This window comes from Macrosteles quadrilineatus, unplaced genomic scaffold (assembly GCF_028750875.1).
Source record: "Macrosteles quadrilineatus isolate MER2022 unplaced genomic scaffold, UCM_ALF_1.0 Scaffold_8__2_contigs__length_117827958, whole genome shotgun sequence".
NCBI lineage: Eukaryota > Metazoa > Arthropoda > Insecta > Hemiptera > Cicadellidae > Macrosteles > Macrosteles quadrilineatus.
Genome location: NW_026542601.1, coordinates 115,212,122 through 115,236,781, shown reverse-complemented (window position 1 = coordinate 115,236,781; position 24,660 = coordinate 115,212,122). Strand labels below are relative to the sequence as shown.

The 24,660-nt window shown below is 33.0% G+C and overlaps 1 protein-coding gene across 9 annotated transcripts in view; it reads left to right on the top strand.

Moving 5' to 3' along the window:
- The first annotated feature begins 3,586 nt into the window (after positions 1–3,586).
- LOC128999884 (hemicentin-2-like) overlaps positions 3,587–24,660 on the top strand; it is a 397,910-nt gene continuing 376,836 nt past the window's right edge. For all 9 annotated transcript variants that reach the window (XR_008491326.1, XM_054426630.1, XM_054426626.1 and 6 more), the window contains exon 1: positions 3,587–3,787. Coding sequence is in view for 8 of the 9 variants with exons in the window: in XM_054426630.1 (XP_054282605.1) it covers positions 3,634–3,787 (154 nt within the window). In the remaining variant the exon portion in view is untranslated. The remainder of the gene's footprint in view (positions 3,788–24,660) is intronic.

The following is a 24,660-nucleotide window of genomic DNA, read 5'->3' as shown; positions in this document are numbered from 1 at the left end:
TTTATGTTGTTTTTTGTTGTTCCGGATCGGTATGACAATCAATAAAAGGTTAAATTACCTCTGTGTCTGCCGGTCGATCCTATAACGGTAGGCTTACTTTTATTTTTACTATCTGATCTCGTTTGCATGGCTCAATCACGTCCTGGTTGAAGTTCGTTCGCTACGCTCACTCACCTGTATGTTGGAGCTCGTTCGCTGCGCTCACTTTCCTTCAGGTTAGCTCGTTCGCTACGCTCACTTGCCTTCAGGTTAGCTCGTTCGCTACGCTCACTCGCCTCCAGGTTGCAAATTAGCTGTTGTCATAAATGTAAAAGAAATAATAGTGCTAGTGCTGCACCCTGTTGGTAATCCTTGTAACTTTAATGCTATTGAACATCACAGAACAGAACCAACTTGTTTAATTGAAACAGCTGTTAAGATTCAATAATTTCATTTCTCATAAGGTTAACATGGGCTTCCAGAAATTCCACGTCAAAAATCGACAAAAACTTGATTTTCAAGGGTTTACTGTTAAATATCTAACTGTCTCATATTCGATGAAATACGTCTAAAACCATCTCATATATGTATAGTATTTGGAAAATAAGTTTCAGGCGGGACAGTGCTATAGTTATTGAGGAGTAGTTGTAATAAAGTGCGTATTTTAGCGTTACCAAGAGAATGACAGATAGACAGACAGACAGACAGACAGACAGACAGACAGAAATTGAGATAAGGTTTGATTCGGTTTCTCTGACCTATGAAATGTAAAAATAACCAAAAAGTTCATTATTCTAAGCAATGTACAGACAAAACTCTAATTTTATTTATATAGATTGTTCGAAAAAATAGGCTCCCTTTCCTTCTCTCGGCTTTGGGTAACCCTAACCCAACGTTCAAACAGTTGTTTTGCGATCGGTCGGACGTAAGTAAACCAAAATCTAAACCTAAATTGTCATTATTCTGCTAGTATTTTATAGAAAATAATTATTTTGGTGTTATCTACATTGTGTCTCGTTCTTGTAATTCTTTTGACTCCAGTTTTGTTTTACTACTTCAAATGTACCAAACTGGTTAGTGAACAAACAGAATATTGAACATCCCTGTAAAAAGTTGGATTGATGAGTCTTGACTCGACCGCAAAACTCAACCAATTTGTTCCTGGAATATGTTTGATCAACATTGGTTTGCCTTTATTTACTTATGTTAATTGTTTTGGTATTTATTCTTGCTTTCTGTTGTTATTTTGCTCAGAATATATTGTATTCCTGTAAGCTTGCTGTCTTCAGTTTTGTTTTCACTACCTCATAAACACTGATTTATTTTCTAGGTTATGTTTACTTGCTCCCGTAACAGCCCGGTATTATGACACTTCACTGCCACTGCCACCTGGATTTTACTCTAAACTCTCGTTTATAAAACCAGCGTTAGTTTTGAAGCGTTTTCGTTGGTGAAACCAGATTTCCTTAACTGTGGTTTAAATCATCGGTTAGTTTTAACCGAAGTTTAACTAAACCATCGTTAGCGAGAATTTGGTGAAATCGGGCCTTAAACAATTGATTCCCATGAGCAATAAAGCAGATTTTGGTACTTACATAAAAAAACACACTGTATTCTAAAAACAAACTTGTGATTAGGGAGCTGTTTATACAATAAACTTTTTGTTCCTATAATGTTTTCAAACAATTTTGACATATTATTACAAGACAAATTTCCTAACTTGTGGTTACGGATTCTTGTTAGCTTTGTGGACAAATTTCAGATAATGTAAACAGGAGATATCAGCATGTTTATGGGTTCAGTCATTGTACAAAGGCTTCCATGTTCAATCAACTGTCTACAAATAGTCTGCCCTTTGTACCTGCAAATTTAACACAAACACTCCAAGGGTAGGAATAGGCAATCGTTTGTTCAGGCCTTAGTTCGTTGCGAAAGAACAAGTTCAAAACGCAATAACGTATACAATTGTTTAATTCTTAGTAAAATTTTTTTTCTTACCATGTAGATAAATGTGAACAGACTACTTATTTGTAGCTCCATGATTTATGACCAAAGCTGCACTTAGTCAATCAAACAAAAAAAGATTAATAATGTGATTGATACAGTCACAGAAAAACATTCACATATTATAGGTGAATATTTGTTTTATCTTGTTAATTTACCATGAAAAATATCCAGCAAAACATAAAATACCAGAGCCAAATATTTTGAAGAAAGTTTGAGATATGTAAAGACAATTATGAATACCAACTACAATGATAGTGTGTTTATACTGTAAATAAACTTATCTATCCTTCATTTTGTCCTGAATGTTTCCCCACAATACTCAAGTTGCTTATAGATAACTAACCTCATAATAATCCAACATAATAAAGAGATAACATTAAGGAATGTATGTGATATTTTAAATTTCGATAAATCTTTTAGGTATTTGTTTAATCAACCGAATGCTGAATGGATATGTTTTTTTAGTTATTTGTACCCTACATCACATTGTAGATTACATAACTCTTAACTAAGATATAAAAAAAAACTCTTTATCTTAACTACCATTTCTGAACATAAAAACATACGTGCTTTCCTGCTAATGCTCACGGTAGTTTATGTTCAACCTTTTATTATGTTTATGGATTCGCTGGAGTTCAGCGAGGAAATCTAATATTTATAATGTTGGCTTACTATATCCTCATTCTTGGCGAACATTATAGGTCATGTTCTGAGCTAGAAGCAGTAAGACATGCATTTTAAATTTTTCGGCTATCATTACTCTATTTTAAAGTGCACGTTTTTGCTGTATGTCGTTTTATATGTCTACTATTTGATTTAATTAACTTTCCGTTTCTGCGCAATAAAATAAAAGTAAATTTAAATAAATGACATAACTAACAGATAAATATATGAATAGCTTGATTTTACTCGTTTTGTAATTATAACCGTAATTAGTGTTTTTAAAACTTGCATTTTGTTACATCCTATGAACAGCAATAATTGTTTTTACTATCCATCTTCCTTCGTTGCCAATCAAAGTACATATCTAGATATACATCAAGAGCATTAATAACTTATCCAGTTAACCAATCAGCAATTGTATGTCTAGCTCAGTGCACAGTTAGATTAAGCCATTCGTTGGAAATGAAAAGGTTAAAATGCAGGTTTTAAAAGTTAGACAAGTTTTTGATAGCAAATACCAATAATGTAGTTTGGAGATGGTTTCAAACTATCAATATTAGTTAGTAGTTAGTCGTTAGAAGTTTTTATACATTAGAATATTAATTGATTGATACTAAACTTAAATGGTTCATGATAGAAGGTGTCTATTTTTGCGTAAACACATTTCTAAAAGAAAACCATATCTAACCGATGTATTAGTAAAATAATACCAGCTTTTGAGTGTATGCGTCAACAGTTAAAGCAATTCAAAAACGTGACACAATTATTGAGAGCTTGCCGCATGTCCGGGACACGACGCCCTCACAGCGTCGAGACGCGCCTGCGTCACGAGTTCCGCTACCTGTCACACGAGCGCTAGTGGTGCTGTAGTTCCAAGACCGGCCACGCCAGCGCTAGTGTCGCGCTCGGGCCAACACTCGGTCAGTCATGTGAACGACACCGTAACGAGAGGTTGTGTCTATCGTGCTGCGGCGACATACTCGTATGTGTACCATGTGTAGTTGTGTGCTCTCGGTGGTGCTTGTGTGTTTAACCAGGATATTATGTGCGTCTGCGGGTTGGACAGGCCAGGACGATCTGTTGTCCCATACGAGATATGTCATAGCGCCAGAACACCTACTCCCTTATCAAAATCAAGGTATTGTATTTAACTGAAAATGGACGAATACAAATAAATATAATGTTATCGTGACGATTGGAATGTGAAAGATTCATGACCAATATTGTTTTATTAAAAAAATATGTTTCTTTATCAGTACATTTTACTGTATGTATTAATTTAAATTGTGCTGTTATAATGTCACAAGTAGTAAAAGGGCAATACCAAAGTACGTATAGTTACCACATATATATCGTCACGGAAAAAACGTATAGTAGGTCATGACATTTGTCATTACTGTTTATTGCTCATAAAACCATGTTTTAAAAGTTTCGCATGTACAATTATTGTAATTAATCTAAAAACGTATATGGTCCTGAAACACAACTGAAGAAAAACTATTTGCGTTATTATTTACATGCCAAATCATTTGTAAAAATAAATCAGTTAACCAATATTTATGAACAAGTAGTGAAGACTTTCACTGAGTTTTTGATTATTTATGTATTTTAAAACCGAAGCATATAACATTTCCAAATATGAGAACACAAGAAACAGACAAATATCAATAGACACTTGATCGAAACAAAATTCAGAGTGTATACACAGCAATATATAATATAATAAAAATGTAATTTTAATGCATGGAAATGTTTTAAAACGTATACAAGAATATATATGTAAACAAGGTGGTCCCAATGTAAACGTTATACGCTTGGTTTGTTTACTTCGGATCAATACACCAATAGATGTTTATAGTGTTTCGTTAATTCGTTGAAGGGCATATTATATTGAAAGACTTGGTAATGAACCATGCAAATTATTGTAACTTGTTATACTACCCGGACTTCTGTGCTTGTTGTTGCAGATGTACATTATGATAAATGCTATTGCATTGTGCTGTTTGAAGGATGATAACACCTCTTAAGCCACACATATGTTATTTTTTTCTTGAGGAGCGTACTATTTTTTTCTTTGTATTTCCAAACACAATAGAAAATTTGGTTTCAACTACAAGTGTGTTTTTCTCAAAAGGTCTTATAATTGTATCCCAGTACATACAGAATTGTGGAATACCAAAATGTGCATACATTCAGAACACTATACGAATGACACATAACACGTTTAATCCTAGTCACTCGTTTAGAACCTAGTTGATTCTAGCCCGTGACGAATTTCCAGCTTCAAAGAGCTGTGATTTCAAAATTCTGTTTTTACCAGTGACACAACGTCCATAATGAAAGCGTTGTCGGATTTATTTTCGTTCTGGACGAGTTCCATCGACACGTCCCGCTGTTTCGGCGCCTAAATTTAAAATATCAGTAAACCGAGTGAGAAACACTGCCTGATCGATTTACTCTTGTTTCCTGTTGAAAATTGACCGCAGTAGGGGTTTCTGATCGTTGTAGAACTATGTTATCTATTGACCGATTATAGCTTTGCCAATAAAATATACAAAACATCCAACATTAGCAGCAATTTTGGATATGAGTATAATAATAAAGCACTAAAGCAACAATATACGAAACAACAATACAACATAATTTATAATCAGCTGTTTCCCAATTGAAAGAGGTAAATTGAAAAGGTGTCGGATTTATTGTCGTTTGAACTTATCAAAAAGAATGGAATGCTGACATTGACATGAGGTATCGATGATCAAGAATAAAGTGATGTGGAAATTGCTGTAAAATGTTTCATCGAAACGAGAAAGTGACAGATTTTAAAATTTTTGGAGTTACGTTGAGTTTATTCAACACATATTTGATTCAATATTGCGTCAAAATGCTCTAAAATATTCCCATTCCTAAGGCTATTCAGTACTTAACGATGCCAAAATGTTGTTACCGAACAAGAGTTTGAATGTAAAATATTTTGTAATCTGTACAGTATGAAAGTTAACTGGCCAAATAGAAGCTATATATTAAACTAATGGCACTCGTATGTTGTACCATCATACAAACGTTTTTTTTTTTGTAGTCAGACTTTGTTATTAGATCGTTGGTGTCAATAACGACATGCCCTAAGCCATATGTGTTGAACCATATGTCATCAAACATGAAAGATGTTTTGCATCTGGTATCGTTAGAATCACACATTTGCACTATATACTTAAGTAATGACATTTTTTTCTGTGGGCGAATTTTATATTTTTTCTCTACTACCCTTAAAGTATTTCAGCTTTTTAAGTGTGCAAGGTAATAAAATCTCATTATCGGTGTATATTTAAATTTGACGATTTTACGAAAAAGATTCTCAAAAAAATCATATAATGAAAAGTCTAAAAACACATGGCTGTCTGATATATTTTTCATTATTTTAAACATTACTCATTGTAATGAGCTTGTTAATGGGCTTAACACTATTAACACGAGCCCAACATAATTAACTTATAGTCTCCCAAGCGCTGCTCAGCAGAACGTTTGCTACTAATTTGCAGATTTTCCATGCAGCGTTGGGAAGTCTATTTATGTCAAATCCAAACAGAAAGCTCATAGGTGCAACTTAACCTTAGCAACTTATGAAAGTTGGTAATTAAGCGTTTTGACGTAAGATTTGAAAAGCTTTTCAACTCGTATAAGCCAATTAACAGGAACTTTGCTAATTAAGACTTGAAATCGGAAGAGTTCTTTGAATGCCTAATTTTGTTTATGAGCAGGCAGAAAATGTTTTTAATGTTTTTACTTTGATGTTAAAACTGCCCATTACTTTTCTAGGAATCCAGGGAATTATTTGCTAAGTTTAAAGTTAAATTATTGATATAAATATTTTCATACAGGGTATATGAATAAATGAACGTTTCCATTATAAGGAGTACCGACATTATTAGAATTTCGTTACGTTTTTGCAACGTGTTTTTATTTTAGGTTGTTCAGCTGCAAATAGTTTAATTTGCTATCATCCAATAGAATTGGTGTTAACAATACACTAAACGGAATAGTTAACTTAAATATTTGTAGGTATAATAATGTTGAAGGTATAGTATGATTATGTTTGAGTAATACGTTCAACTTGACGTTCGTTTACCCTATTAAATTAATAATTTATCTAGGTTTGTGTTTTTACAACTTTATAATGAATGCAAACATAAATCTCCATTTCTGCCTAATCAAGATTGGTACACACACTTACTCATTCCATTTTAATGTAAGGTAAACATTTTCATCGTGTGTACATTTTAACACTTTCTTCTTAGTCGTAAAACCATCTTCTATTGTTCATTTCTAAAATCAATGGTGAACTTTTATATTCCAAAAATGTTGGAAATCTACACGTAACAAGACAAGACTAGACTTAGCTCAAAAAATTATTGAGAAATCGTAATTGTAAAAAAAATGGTTACTAACCAATATTACGCCGCTTCTTCATCATCCTCTTATCTTTTTACCATCAACGATTTCACAGCTATTTAACACAACTTTTCCACTAAACACACACAAAGAAGTCCCAGTAGGATTTTTCTCGCTTCACAGTTTTTATTGTTTGAAGTGTAAGTTCACTGAAGGTTGCGGAAACGCCTATTAACGCAGCGGGAGTCGATTGTTCGCCGATTCGATGGATCGATTCTTTGTCTGTTCGATAGATGGGGGATATCTAATTACTGTTTCACGGTTGGTATCTCCACCCCTAGTGCGGGGATTGAATGACAAGGCATCGTTGAAATGTGACTAGGTCGTCAACTTTGTAGGCTTCGAGGAGTTCGGTCACCAGCTGTTATTTTTTTACTTTAAAATCTTACTTGGCACGACTATTTATTTATTAATTTCAACAATTACCCTATTTACTTGTTAAAACGTTTTGTTTAGATGGTAGGGGTTTTTTTTTTCGAATAGGCCACACTTCATATTAGAAAGTACTTTTTCGAATTATTCCTTGCCTTATAAAATGTGAAAATACTAGGCAACAACCCGTACCTATTTTTGCACATTAATTAAAGTTAGACCCATAGAATACCAGCATTATTACATAATAACTACATAATAAGCCAGAATAATCGGCTGGTTTTTAACTCCTGGACCTAAGAGACTGAAGTCTCACTCCACTAGTTTTGTGTTCTTAATTTTCGAACGTCCAGCTTAGGCCAATTGAAATACTATAACATGAATTTACTCCTACATATACTTTTTCACGTATCCTTACGTAAGTTACAAACAATAATTCATATACAAATCAATTTTTAAAGTTGAAGAATTTATAAAACACAATATTTTTTCGTACCAAACTATTTTTACTTAAAATAATTTAATAAAAATGCTCTAATTAATTGCTATCCAGATGGAAATAATCTATTATGTTATACATAATCAACAAATTACACAAATACGCATTCTATACGACTTTTGCCACATGTTTGGTACTAATGGGACAGCTGGATTATCGTGTAACCAGATTACAGGGGCAGCGGCGAACAAACATTTGAGTTTGTCGAGGGAATAATCCAACAAACATGTAAACAATATATAAAACTGTTTGCCCAACCGGGCCGACGGCTATCCGGTTAACAAACGGCCGCGAATCAATGTAATATTTTCAACCCTCAAATAAAGAAGTAATATTCTGTTGTATCAGGGTGTTTGATTTATCTGGACGTTAACACGGGCTTGGCAGTAATCCTAATTTATACGTTTTCATTCTACACGAATTACTGATTTTAATTTTATCAAAGTGAGTAGTTTGTACTATATTAGTTGTTGGGTTTTGTATTTATTTAAATTCATCTCACATAGTAAAGAATATATGGTGATGAATTGAAAAAAATAGTAGGGTAAAAAAAGAATTGTTTTAAATCTTCCATTAGCGTTTTATAAAGGATATAAAATATATAGATTTCACTATATGTATGTTTTATTTGCTGGTAATTGTATGATATCGATTTCACCTAATTATTCAAATAATTTGGTACTAAATATGTTCAATGTATTAGGTTTAGAAACACCTTACCTCGTCAAGTTAACAAATATTTTTTTAGTCTAGCTTTAATTTATATCTTGAATATAATATTTTTAGGATTTCCTTGTTTTGTTAAAATTCGTATGTTTACTAATCCTAGGGTCCTAGTAACACTAATCCTTTGTCAGGCACGTATCCAAAACGGATTTGGACAGCACATTTTAGGTTGTTGTTGTTAGAAGTTAAACTTCTAAAAATTGAACCTCCAAATAGAGACTGAAGCATGCATTGCATATTAATTTTACATATTCTTAGGATTTGAAACTTTTTGTACTGTGATTAAATTTTATTGTAGTTTTAGCAAAGTATAAATTGTGGAGTAATGCAGAAGCTAAACTTTATTCAACGCTCGAACTATTTACTTACAAATCTCACTCTAAATACAATTTGTATTACCCTTCAATAACCAATCGATTTGTACGATTCACCAACGAATTCACGATTGTGCAACTCACGGATGAATATTTAAACACAATGTACGTTTTAAACATTTTATCCAATGGCACGTAAAACATTTAGTTGCAAATCCTATGTGTTTTTAACCGATCGGTTGACCAGAGCTACTAATAGGATTACAGGGAGACGCTGTTTGTCAAATCCATGTTTTTGTCGGTCGGTTAAGCTGGGAAACGTGTTAACAATATGTAAATCAGTTGCCCCATTTTGTATTGCAAAGAAAGCACTAGTAGTTAGTTCAAGGGCTGGCTGAACTTTCAAACAATATGGACTGGGTTTCAATTATAAAATCTTAATAAGTTCAAATATTCTAAAATGCACTTTTTGACAGAAAATGATTATAGATAATGTTAAAGACCTAAATAGGATATAGTGCACGATTAAGGTGACTCAGTTTATTTTATTGTAAGCATAATATAAACGTAATACTAATTTCAAACATGTTTATATGAAAATTGTATTAAGTTAAATTTTTAATACAAGCATAACTTGTTGCACATCGTTAGGGTATTTCTTAGAAATTGGATGACGTGCATTGTTAGGTTTCTTTATAAGGGTCTCCTACTGCAAAGTAGATTCAACCTTGATAGCAAAACATACTAACACTGTTATATATAATTTTATTTCCAAGTTTGTTAAATAGATTTTATGCCATTGTAGGTCCTCAATATTATAGTGGAACCTCGATAAAAATACACTTGATAATAAGTGATCCTAGATAACAAGAGTAATTTTCAAGTATCATTGATTTCATGACCCTTAATTGTTTGTTATTGCAAACCCTGATAATGAGTCAACCTTGATAACAAGTCTTATTTCATCATCCCAATAAGAGCCTTGTTGTTGAAGTTAAAAAATTTTTAGAGTCTACTTATAAAATATGTAACATATATAATTATTACCTATTATGTATTGAGTTTTCTATTCTAACAATACCCTGGTGACTAAAAATAGTACACCTTCCCTACACCTTTCCCCTGTCAATTTATATTTTATCTTTCCAACTTCTCCAAGTTATGCAGCAACAATATGACATCTGCCTCTCTAGGTAGATGCAGCGAAACATTTCATTTCTCATGTTCCTTGTCATGTAAATGTCAGGGGATGTCTCATTTTCTCATTTCCCTCGTTTTTTGCAACATATTTGAATGTACTTGCCGTTCCCGGGTAAACCCCTACGTGTATCATGCAGGCGTTGCATGCACGGGGGTTGTAATTGTTTTCGTCTCGTGCTCTTCTGTATTCCATGCCAGAGTGCCAATCGCCACCCTTGTAACTTGAATCGTTATAGCAGGTTCTAAACCGTATGATTTGTGCTATACAGTGTGTAAATTAAGTATGGAAACAAATCTGTATTTTTAAAACCGAAATAGATAGAAATATTCTATTTGTGGCAATAATAGTTAACAAAGATTCCGCAATTTTTCACATGAAAAATATTTTTTTACCCCCCTAACAGGGTAGGTGGTAGGGGGTGACTTATTTTTTTCAAATAGCAACCCCTATTGAGTGACCCCTCATTTTGAAGAGTTTGTCAAAAGAAACACAATGACGCAAATCCGAGGTGAATATCTCACTCCTAGCCCAAATGGCGGATATTCCAAAATTTGATTTATCGTACGTGAAAAGCACCAATTTCACAAATAATGGAAAGAAATGTGTATTTTTAAAACCGAAATAGATAGAAATATTTTGTTTGTGGAATTGATTGTTGACATAGGTTCCGCAATTTTTTTAATCAACAATATTTTTTCAACCCCTTTAACAGGGTAGGGGGTGGGAGTGACTTATTTTTTTCAACAACAACCCCTATTGAGTGACCCCTCATTTTGAAGGGTTTGTTAAAAGAAAAAGAATGACGCAAACCCGAGGTAGATATTTCACCCCTAGCCTAAATGGTGGGTAATGAAAAATTTAATTTTTGTAAAAAAAAGCCCATTTTGGAATATCCGTCATGTTAGCTAGGAGTGAGATATTCACCTCGGATTTGCGTCATTGTGTTTCTTTTGACAAACCCTTCAAAATGAGGGGTCACTCCATAGGGGTTGCTATTTGAAAAAAATAAGTCACCCCCTACCAACTACCCTGTTAGGGGGGTAAAAAAATATTTTTCATGTGAAAAATTGCGGAATCTTTGTTAACTATTATTGCCACAAATAGAATATTTCTATCTATTTCGGTTTTAAAAATACAGATTTGTTTCCATACTTAATTTACACACTGTATAGTTAGACATGATAAGCTTTGTTGGAAATTATTCTGAAACGCAGGGGAGTTTTGTAGCATTGGTGCGTGAAACTTTTAGCTTTGCATGTAGGTAATATTTTGACTTCATGTTAAAATAAATATTAATATAAACTGTTGTCAGTTTTGGGATATGGATGAATGTTATTTAAGTCACTTCAAAAATATACTGTTGTTAATAGATGTTTCAGTTTTTCTTAAATTTTTAACCAAGACATTGAAAGGTAATATTGCTTTAAGGTATGTCAGATTTATTAAATTACATAAGCTATAACTTTACAAATAACTATTAGGTGAAATAGTTTTTGAGGGTTTTCGAGGTCCAAAACTCTGCAAGAGGAACTTTCGACCGTATTATATTTGAATATACTATTTTATATTTTACAAAGTGTATGGCAAATAGTACTTTATACTTACTTAGTACTAGTTACTTATCAGACTTGCCAAGTGATTACACCACGTCCATAAAGCTATACTTACTTACTTTCCGTGTCCGGAAATCAGACTTCGCTTTTCCAAAAAATAGCTACCGATATGGCTTTGTCATTCGCATGTAAAAGATCATCTAATGTGCAAGACTGGTCTAGGCGTGGACAGATCAGCAGATGGCCAGGATCCTGAACAGCACCACACGCGCATAAGATGCTTTCTTCGTCTGGTAAGAGACTGCATGTTTGTCTTGCATTTTGGTACCTCGACCCTAATTAGATTTAGGGTCTTCCACACCGTGTAATGAAGGCCTCCACCAGGAGACAGTTCCTCCCTGGCTGGTATGGGAGGGTTAGTCAACGTGGCCTCCCACCTTGCCACCCGATTGCTTGAGAGTGATCCATCCAGGTCTCGTGCCCGTGATAAAAACCTCTTTCTGGACCGAAGCCGTCGCTCTGCAGGTTGGTGGCCGTGTAATGGGTGACGAGGGTCTATCTCTTGCTTAGTCCTTTCTGCTTCGGCAGCGACATCACGTCGGATTGATGGAGGGGCGATCCCTAGGATAGAGTTTGTGTACTGGGGTTAAAGCTATAATATCTGTCCTGGTATCCGATTTTTTTCACGTGATTTGTACATTATTTACGCATTAATCTATACAAAATCTATTATTTTCAACCTTTCCTTAGAAAATTTATTTTTGTAGCTATATGATCTATTAAAATACGATAACATAATGATAAAAGGCCCACAGTTTAATCATGCAAATATGTATACCAAATTATTAGGTATTTTAAATTATATAGTTGTTCTACCAATATTCCAAACATATTTCTCTTTTCCTGTTTCGTCCCTCAGGGTACGTAAAAAATGTTTAATCGCCAGAGTGGTCGGAATATAAAAATGTAAGCTTCAAGAAGCATTATGGATGAAATGCCAGTGTTTATCCCGGTAACCTCAAACGTTTTTTCGGTTAACCAAACCTTTCATCAACTAAATGTTCACCAAACTCTTTTGGGAACTGAGGTAGAAATATTTCAATCGTATTATTATGCGAATATTTATGCTTCCATTCGTATGCAAACATGTGGTAATTGTAGTTGAATTTTATTTGCAAAAAAATAGTCACACTTTTTGTGGTATTAATAATGTCATTCCTCAAGTGATTTTTTAAAATAACAGAGACATTTTGTGTTATACCATTACTAAAATAAAGAAGTAAGCACCGTTGTTAATATTTTAATAATCGCATATTCCCCCAAAATTTACACAAACCAATTAATATCATAATTATGAAATACGAAATAAATTTTATGTGTTAGACATAACATTTATTTGATATTCGATAATTATGATATTGATTTTACATTAAATTAACATAGTTATGTATGCTAGACAGATATTGGTATTATCGTTTAATTAATATGTAATATTCCGTGTTAGTATATATGCAGTGTCAAATCATAAATCTCAAATTACTGTTCTTGGAATACTACTTAATCGTAGTATGTACAAGTTAATATAATTGCAAATCATAACACTATTATACGTTTTCATTAATCAGCATAAATTTTAGTTTGTAAACTTTGGTATTTTTTTGTAATTTTTTTGATAAAATGAACTTTATAAATGGTTTAAAGTTACAAGGTTTATTAACAGGGTGCAGCGCACCTTATACCTTTTTTTGAAATGTATAACAACAGCTTAAAAAACAAGCAAAAGAAAATAAAAAAAAATGTAAAAGAAATTTAAACCAAGCAGCAGAAAAAGCTGTGATAGGCCTACACGATGAAAACTATTAAAGTAGGATTGTTTACAGTTATGTTTTTAATCTAATAAATAATTTGTGATGGTGTGCGAGTGTTTGATAATGTATTTTTTTATTGTTTTGGCACAGTGGTGTAACATTATGGCTGTGGTAGATATGTTATACTATAGCACACCGTAAATTTGAAGAATCAAATCTTGTCATACCGTGTCCTCCCCCATTGCGAAAGCAGAGCATGAGTATTACTGCAATATGCATGTCATACTTATACGCCAACCCCGTACAAAGGACGGGTACTCTACTAGTTTTTCTTTTATAAACTAGAATGATTCGGTCAAGGAATTTTGTAAAATATGATTACTGTTGAGGATTTTGGGTTAAGATTTTTAATATGTACGTTAAGACTGCCATTCTTACGCATTAATTCATGTAGTATCCGTAAATGTGCTTTACAATGAGAAATCTTCAAATATTATGACAAATATAGTCCTTTGTAAATACTGATTATAGATCAGACGTGGTTTTCATTATCAATGGATTAATAAATCCATCCATAAAACTGCGTGTTTGTGGCCACGCTATATAACTGACGTAGTGAGTATTTTGGTTGAGGAAAATTTAAGCATAGCATTTGAATATACTTTAGTATATACTTATATTGGTGGGATTGGGAGTTTGATAAAGTAAAAAGACTAGCGATACATGTAAAAACACAGGAGTAAACATAGTTTTATTTGTCTTCTCAATACATGTAACCCCGACGCCCAATATCTTAGTTTTAAAAGCATCATAATACGCCCTAAGTAGAAAATGTTTTCATAGGAATATGTCCATATTTATTCTGGCCTCATTTATGTCATGTGTTATACGTATATTCGGTTTTTTATTTTATTTTACATATACGAAAAAACATCCCACAAAGTAAGGAGCTTCGACCTAGCGAGTTTTCATGTAAAGGTACATATTTAAACACTCTAAAAACACGAAACTTTATTTGACTTGTAATTATTGATTATAATTTTACTTCTAACAAGGCACGAGCACTCGAGCCGGATCACCGATGTGTTAGACCCTCCCGCAAGGCGAGGCGGACTATTTTTGTACCCGACCTCATATCGCATAACATATGGCTGTCCCTGTATCCGGGACGATACTCTTGAAGCTCTCGACCTAATAATTGACTGTTGGAAATGTAAACAATATTTATATTTAATTTTTTTCGCCCATCCCTTCAAATATTACGATAATAACAATGTCGTGTTTACGCACAAAATATATAAAATATGTATTAGTATAGTCTACTTACTTACTGTATGTTTTGCAAGAAACAAACCCACTAGAGGTTTTAAAAATCTAGACCTAAGGGGTTTTCATTTTATAATATAAAAAACTTATACAGTTACAATAAAAAAAATTTTAGTTAAAATATTTAAGAAGATTCATTTGTTTAATGAGAAACGACTGCCTGCAGTTCAAGGGGCTTTATTTGTTTTATGATAATCTCTTTACTTTAGCAGGAAACAGTTATTGAGGTTAGATTCCTATGATTTGGAAAATTTCCTGAATAATCTGTTGAATATAAAACATGAACTGGTAGACACGTGTAGATTTACTATGTAGTGTCAGTCAAATTTCCGTTTTTTAAGAATAAATCACCTACCAGTCCGAGCTAGTTTCTTGGTAAAGTGCAGGCTATTGATCCCTGGTGTCCTAGGTTCAAATCTCTCCGTTCACCAATCTATTTAGTCTAAGAGCAATGCAGGGCCCATGTAGGTTTAGCTTAAGTAATGTTTCAAAATGTTTTAATACGGAGCCTAGCATGACTTTTAAAAAATAATGTAGGTCATACGACAGTAAAAAAAAAATAAAGTACTTGTAAACTACCTACGATAAGTAGCTGGAGGATTATTATCCTTAATACTCTAACAACCTAAATTTTGTTCTGCCCTATTTTCACCAACAGACTGAAACCAGAAATACTATTATCGAGAAAATTAGTCTGTGACGGTTGTGAAATGGAATGCAAATATGTGGAAATTCAATTTCTTTTTCGTGTGTTGAAATTCCCAACCATATTTTTGCCCGCTGTTATTTGGTCCCTGTAAAAGCAGTATTCCTTCGGGAATTCACTTGGAAGTGGCTTTATTTCTTAATTAGCATTCATTCGCGAATCCCGGATTTGCATTTTCAGTGGTAAGGCTTTAAGGCTAAAATATTCAGACAGTGGTTTTCGGTAACTTTGAATTTGAGAGGAAAGATTTGAAAGTGTTCATGTTCACGACCAATCGTGTCCAGATGTTTCCAATTCCGTTTCTGTGCCGCTTATTATCTGTTTACATGTTAAAGTATATCACTTAATGGCCTTTTGAAACAATCTCTATTATTTACCAAGATACCCTCGTCAGTTCTTCTTTTAGTCTTAAAGCAATGCATTTATATGTTTATCCTTAAGACTATCTACTTAGAATCCATAACCCACAATATATTTTTCTAAGAGCATTAATATTTAGAAAGTCCAGACAACAACCAACAATAATGCTGGCCCTAGAAAGAACTCAACCACCAATTACCTGAACTATGTAACTATTGGGGCATTTTCTTCTTGAGGTAAACACACTTTGTTGTAGCAATACTAAAATTATTTAGACAAGACTATACCAAAATGTTCGTCATATGTTTGTACTGACACAATATGTGAGTAAGAATGTATTATCATTTATACGAGGTGTTAGCCCGTCCTACGTACGGGAATTTAAAACCGTGTACAATTCAGATCAGCTATAGTTTACACATATAAAGACTATATTGCGTAAACAATTGTACTTGATCGATGCCAATAGTTGTACTAATCTTCGAAAGAAACATGTTGAAGAATAGTGGCCTTTATAGTCGCATTGGTAGTTATTACTATCATTAGTAATAGCTATACTATTTCTCCTTACTTTTGAGTCAGGCTACATAGTATTTATATCAAACCAACTAAAAGGAAAGGAATTTCAGCAAAAGCTTTTCTGTAACATTGGAATGTTGACTTCAAAGGCTTTCTGCATCATTTACAATAGAAAAGCTTTTTATGGATATTTCCAATACATCAACAGGTCCCAACATTTCAACCTTGGTGGAACTTTGATAAATATTTTTATCCGTCAAATCGTATTACGTGAATGTGAGTGACGCATTTTATTATATGGATTGTGGAAACGGACGAGTTCAAGGCAAATTTATCAGAAGAGGAATATTAGGTTGAGTTTTGTTTATAAATATACATTATTCACTTATTTATAATATGTTTGGGTATTAAAAAAAAACTGCTACGAAGACTAACCATGCGATATAACACCCGAAATATTATATACAATACCTATAAAACAGTGCCCAATTATTTTTATAGTGTGGATTACAGCTTTTATATTATTTACTGTTTAGCCCTTATTTTTTTTAATTAAAAATTTAATTTTCGTGTTAAAATAGTTTTTTATTCGTATTATAATAAGACTTTATTTCGTCTACTCCTCCAAAAACACGCACTTTACTAGAATTGTACGTCAGATGAAACAAAACACTACATTCGAATAAAAATTTTTAACGATGTTATTATTTCCGTCCCATGAAGCTTAACATTATTTAAATGAACAGAACAACAGTATGACAGCTGAAAAATTGATTTTATTTCAATCAAACACAGCCAAACTGTGTAATAAATACATGAGTTATCAAGGCCAACCAACCATCGTCTCCTTGAGCAATAGCTAAAATTCCCATCGCTGGTTTCTAAGATAATTTGTTCACAGATTACGGTACAACACATACCCCTAACTAATGTTTAACATACTGTTTGGGAACTTACCAAAATAATAGTCTTCAGTTCCCGAAACATAAAAAATATTTTAGGTTCAACAATACTTGAACGCTTACACTTACAATGATTGAAAAGCTCAATATTTATAAACCTTGAGCCAAACAGGAGGCATCAAAGGCGCGGTCTGTACAGACGCCTGTGGATGATAAGTTGTTTGTCGTATTGGAATTTTTCGATTGCCTTACATCAAAGCGTTTCTACACCATTTCCAGTTTCTGTTTCTATACTTTCAATTACAGTGGGAACCGTACCGTGAACAGACGCGGCGTGGTTCAGCCTTTCAAAATATTTGGAATCAACCAACTCAACATACGTTACCGATATATTCACTTGGAGTAACTTCTCTTCTAACTAGTGTTAAGTACACGGTGGTTTCGTGTTATTTAAATCTATTTAAATCTAAAGTTTTCTTCGTGTTTAAATAGATCTATTTTTTACTACGCAGTAAATGGGGTTACCATATAAAGTATTTTTAGGTATAGAGGATTGATGTAATTTTTATAGCACCATAAGTGAACTTGCGTCTAATCTCTAAGGTGCCAGACTCAGTCGTTTCATAATAATACGTTAATTGCGAAAATAGTGTAAAGTATTTTCGTATAAAGTAACAAAAATAAACGTTACGTATGGGAGTATGCATACAAATAAACATCTAATTATCAAAAGGTCAACATAAGTGTTTCATAATGAACCCGGGTAAGAGAGTGCATACTTTGGATCACTATCAAATTATTGGGTCATATATGATATGTTTTAACATGCAAAATGCATTTGTGTTATTTTTCTCTCTATTAGCGTTCCCCTTAATATAAACTGGAAGCATAGTATGCCAGCGTTTTAGGCTACAAAATATATCAGGGTGAAGATAGGTAGATGAGCCTAAAGTTTTAAGTATTTAGATATTAGTAGGCCTACCGGTAATATTTTTTTCATTTTCATCTCCACAGAGGTTAGATCATAGTGATTTCAAAAATATTTAATCACAACACTTTCAAGTTTCAAGTTTTAGCAGGCCCCTATGGGTAACATAGTGTATTCACAGCAATTTGTATGATGTTTCATGTTTTTGTACATTATAACTAACAACTAGGCGTTCTTCAAATTAATTTTATAATTTTAGTTATTCCAGCTAAATACATAGAGCTAAAAACAGAGTTTTTGTAACACAATAGTGAATACCAGCATGTAATAGTTATTTCAAAGTATCATGTGGTGTCTTGTATAAATTTACACTATATTTAGGGTAAGTGAGGTTATTCGTAATAATATTAAACAATCCATACACAAATCATATTTAAACTATGCCACATACTAAAATCATTATGATTTTGCCCTTAAATCTGAATTTTGGCACGATTAAACTATACATTATGTTGTACTTCAGTTTTCATTAAATTTATATTTTAACTTTTTAATGGTTGTTTGTAAATACAACTAGCTGTTTTGCACTCTCTCGGTACAACGTATCCAACCATTACTGAAATCCTATAGTTTTGAAAAAGGGTCAAATAAATCTAACAGAAACAACAAAGACTCACTGAAAGTTCTTCCATACTCCTGAGACACGACAATGTGATCAGTAAACATTCAATATTTGTGACGACCCGTGTAGAAGGCGTTAATCCAGTTCACAAACCGGCTCTGGCCCCGGCGTCCGCGGTTTTAAACACCTGCTCTTCCTTCCGGCGCGGGACCGCCTAAATCTGTGAACCGTATCACTTCTAACCGCTCCCGGCTCGTCCTGCGTATTACTGACGCGACCCCCAGGCCAAGCCCTAGGAATGCCAGCATTGTCTGCATTGAGTAGGCCTGCGACTAAAAATAGACATTACATTTGAGTTTTTGATATTTTAATGTCTTTTCGATGTTATTTTGCAAATATAACATTAATCGTAGACACATATGTGTAAGGTAACTTAGTCTCACTACTAATCCCATGCTAGCAAGATATACAGTATTACACATTTAATTTATTATACGTTTGTATTTTACTAGGCCTACTCAATTAATATTTGGTATAAATAATTTTGTTGACCGTCTTATTATTCAAGATTTTTTTATAAATGCTCAATGAGTATTGAAATACTAATACATGCCAAATAATCTTGGTTGGAAACATTTCCTCTAGGCTACAAATCAGGGAAACTCATTCATATGTCGTTACTGCTTTACATAATGTCTTATAAATATGCGTTTCATGTAAATATACGTTGAATGGTTTAATGTTTTATTAATCGTAGTTCGTTTATTTGTGAAATAGTTCTTATGTTAACAGTTTTTTTTTTCTTCTGTTACCAAAATAATGGGTTTCATATTAAACATTTGTGCTAGGTACTTAGAGCTCAAAATCTTAGTAGCCTACAATTTTGCTTAAGATGTGACTCTTTTTTACAATTTAACATATTTTTCTCTCTTTTATCATCTTCTATGTTTTTTTTTTACATTTTAATTTTTCTACTAAGCCATTTAATTTTAAATAATAATAGTGACTTATTTACCTTTATTTTCGTCCTAGTTTAAAAATAGTTGTAGACGGCAAAAATACTTTTGAACTGGGACGCAAATAAAATTAAATAAACTACTATTATTTTATATTTGTCATTGTCATGTCGTTGTTATATTTGTTCATAGACAAGCCACAACAATGAGTAAATTTAATTTTCATCCCTATTAATAAGGTAATTTATTCTTGTCTTAAATGGTTACGAAAATTTATTATGCTTATCTGGCCGTTTTAAGAAGATATCTTCTTCCTACTTGTCTCATAAAGCTAAGCAGACTACAAGCCAAAAACACGCCCGTCTACGTCATTATTGAGGATGGATGGAACATGTGACGGCATTTGATACCCATCTAAGGATTCATTACATCTACCACCCTCCCTACCACGTTAGATGCAGGTCTAACCGCAGTGAAATTTGAACCATCTTCTCTCATCCCATACTAAGCAACAGCGGAGGCTCCCGATTATTTTCCCATCAACATCTTACGATGAATGCAATAATTTGCGGAAAACTATGTCTAAAGACATATATAATTCAACTGCATGTATATTAGATATATATTGCTATGCCACGGATAGAGACAGATGACTTAATCAGCTGACTATGAACATTGTAATAGTCTCGATTCTAATTATGATTACGTCATCTAATTAATTGCACATACTGATGCACGGATTGCACTAGTGTATGTTAGGTATGTAGAGTATTCAGGCTGTGGTACAGTATTGATGTTGACTAAGACACTAGAGTATTAGGATTGAGTGATGATTATACGTAATGAAGTTTAATTGTATGATAAAACATTTGGTTTACCATTGTCTTATTTATTATGTATTAAACATTTAAAAATATGTTTAATTTACATATTTGTTTTTAGAAAAAGGACTAATTATAACTTTGTGAAATGTCTTTTCAATAGTTTATTATAAATTTGAAGCTCATCATGTCAATTACAAATTCACGCAGCAATTTAAGCGAACCGATTTCTTTTAGCAATTTTAAACCACAATACTATTCAATTGAATTATATTAATCGTTACAAAAGTAAATATGTTCAACACTTAATTAACTAAAGTGTTGATTTATAACTGATATATTGAAAATGCTACAGGTTTTAAGCTGTTCCCGAAGTTATTCTTTGGGAAATTATTTTTTTTTACTCGGATTAATAAAATGCATTTAGTTCATTTGAGGCTGCAAGACTTCACGGAAGATTATTAGGTTAATTTTAGGAAGAAGCCTTGTTAATTATTTATCATTTTGTGTTTCTCTTCTGGGATTGGTTAAATTTATCTTTGTAACTCACCCTCACTTAAAATAAATTGAAATTTTTTATATAAACATTAAACTAGAGTAATTGTAAGATAGCATATTGATGACTAGAGCATTTTGATTGTGCAAAAACTTTTTTAGATATTTTTATTTTAAACTAAAAAAAAAAAAACTAATTTAACCTTTTAAATTCATACAGGCTTGAGTTTTTTCAACCAATACAGAATCAGGAATTTTTATATAGGACAGTAATATGTACCTGTTCTGATAATACAACCCAATTCTAGTTTGTACCGCCAATTTATTATTTCAACCTATACAAAAAAGTATTAAAGAAATCTTCTTTCTCTAACAATAAAACTTCTTACATTGTCAGGCCTCACTGTTGCAACATTCGATCAATACTGCGACCAGAATCAGCTGATTTAACAACCGCTCCAGCTGTTCTGCTGGCGTCAGCTGTTACGAAGGTTTGGCGGGTAACTGACCAGTACAAGTAGCTCCCACCCGCCAAACACCTGCTGTAGCATTAGTCATTTGTAGTCATGACCGGGCATTCCCACCGCCACTTGATCTGATGGCCAATTAGGACCGTGGATTGTAATAGCACAGGAAGGCTTCCAGGTATAAGCTGTGGGCGTGGGAATCTCTTTATTCTGGGTTTAATATTGAATGTCCTCAATCTCTGGATGGTGTGTTATAAGTGCTTGTACCTGGAATATGTGGGCCGATTTATACATGTGAGTTATAACATGTTTTATGGTTCCTTATGTTTTAGTAGTCTAATGTATTAGTTTGTGATACTAGATGAAAATGCAGTTGTTCAGGCTTAGCGTGTAAACAATTAGGAAAATCCTGAACATTTAGTAACTGTTTTTTGTAATGGATAAATTTTACATATTGTAGTTCTTAGAATGTCTACTAGATGACTTTTTACCTTTACGGGATGTAAAAAAGTTCCTTGACCTTAACTAATCCATTTAGCTTGAATTACAGAGCGTGAACTTGAATTAGAAAAAAGTTGGAATTTTCTTCCATGATCCACTTCTATAGTTCTGCCCGCAAATTAAATATCCCAGATGGTAGAACTATTGTAAGCTGTATATGATACTCATATCCACCAAGTAATGGAGTCGAACAAGGTGTGTTACATGACATCTTACAACCAAATGTGGAAATCTTATGGAAGATTCGCCCTCTTAGGACTGCTACGACAAACTGAATTTTCCCAAGACAGTAGAGCGATGCGACGCTACATGAGATTCTCAGATCCGCTAGCTAGTGAGGTTTGAGGTCTGATGGTCATACCAGGTGACTTTAACGCTTCAAGAATCACCTACTAGTAATTGCCTTCATTTCCTGCAGACGCTCCCGCGCCGTGGTGTCTCCCATTGTGTTTATGTGGGACGGGAATCCGACGTTCCAGAAGAGGTAATTCCAGCTGTCGTTGTACTTAATTGCGATGGCCCACTGGAGAAATGTTGGGTGTCAAGGTTTTTTAGTGTGCAGCTCTCTTTACGTTCGCTAATAATCACTGAATTAGTCAAAGCAAATAAGTGGGGTCAGTTTGGCGTTTCTTTCATGACCCACAGATTATCCTTCCATAATTCCCAAGACGGAATGAGTGGTACTCTCATGTATTGACTTCATATTTGAATTAGTTCATAATCTTAGTAATTATTTGAGCGTCTTCTATGTGATAAATAAAATCCTTCGCCTGTGTGATGAAGATTAATTGCATGGTTTAAAAAAAACGTTAGATCATTTTGTTTTGGACAAAGATAAATCAAAGTTATCAATGAAGATAGACGTACAATATTAAGATCTACTATTGGTACTACTAGCGTAGTATTAAGTGTTAAAACAGTTTTGAAAATATTTGAATCAACAAACTTTTCTAAATGAACGACTCACGGTGTCTTTCAAGCTCGCACATAATTCATTATTTTTAAGGACTATTATTTAACATATGAAATTTAATACATTCACGTATATGAATAACTTTGCCTTAAGTCATATCATCTTAACTTATCTTTTGACACAAAACCCTGAGAATTACTTCGTTTTAAGTGTAAAAGGTTATTAAACCTCCTCGGGATTAAACGTTACTTTGGAAAATAACTTGTCACAAATAGACGCTCTCAGGAAAAGCACTTCAAAATTCCCGACGTCCTCTGGGCTACAAAGGAACCTAACGAGGCATCATTAATTGTATTACTCTAGAGCCGTAGGAAATACTAACTCCATCTCTTATTGTGCTATGTGTTTTTTTTTTAGAATCTCGTAAGCTACTACTAACGTACAAGCTTAGAAATAAAATTGATAATTGACATGTAAAATCTGTTCGTTATTGTGATTAGACTAAGTAAAAATGTTTACATAAACATACGTTGGGCTCTGTGTTCCCTTACGTTTTATTTTGAAGAACTGCTTAATTTGTTTATAGAATTAGGTAACTATCATTTACATTGGTTTATAATAAGTCCAATATAAACCTACTTACAGAAATTTTGGTTTTTACATGGAGTTTTCTACTTCCAATTATCGAAAAACCCCACAATATTAACCAAGTCGTTAGCCAAATATAGTGAGTAATATATATTTTTTTTTCTTTTAGAAAAATATAATATGAATTTTTGAACCATAAGAATATAGCTTGTAGGTTTATCAACAATTCCAGATTATTTCACAAAAATCATAGTTATTTCTACCCTTCCACAAAATAATCTAACATTTCTTTCACTATTTAAAATATACATATAACAAGTTAAAATACAGTATTATACAGTATTATTTATCATAGTTAATTTAAAAGAAAGACTACACTCCATCCTTTTTCTACGTTTTACGACAAACAATGAATAACAGTAATATATTGAAATTGCAAAAAATATAAATACGTTAGTATTCCTACATAGTACCATTGACTAAGGAAATAAAAGTTTGTTTGTTTGAACAAACATTGTTGTTGAAACTTTGTTTCCCTTGTCTGTGATAGTACGTATAACAGGTACATATTATACATTAGCACAAAGTAAATGCATTATCATAGTAGAGAACAATCTTTTGCTAAAATCTGAACAAAGATACGAGTCAGCAAAAAAGAGAGCCAACTTAACGAAGTAAAAAGTCGTATTTTAATTTAATCTGCCGAATAAAAAGCCGGATAAATGTCGGACAAGAGCAAGTAAATTACGATGACCTGTACAAGCGGGGAAAGGCAAGTCCCTGATTACGGCTAACTTCTCTTGAACAATCAAGACCTATTTCCCCTTTATAATTTAACGAGTTCAGCAAAAATTTCTCGAAGTATTTCAAAACCCTTAACGATTGTGGATGAGCTCAGGAAACTATATTGCTTTATTCTTTGTTGTATTGATTTTGATTTAGTTTTTTAAATTAGTAATTAGGTAAAATACAATCGTTAGCTGTA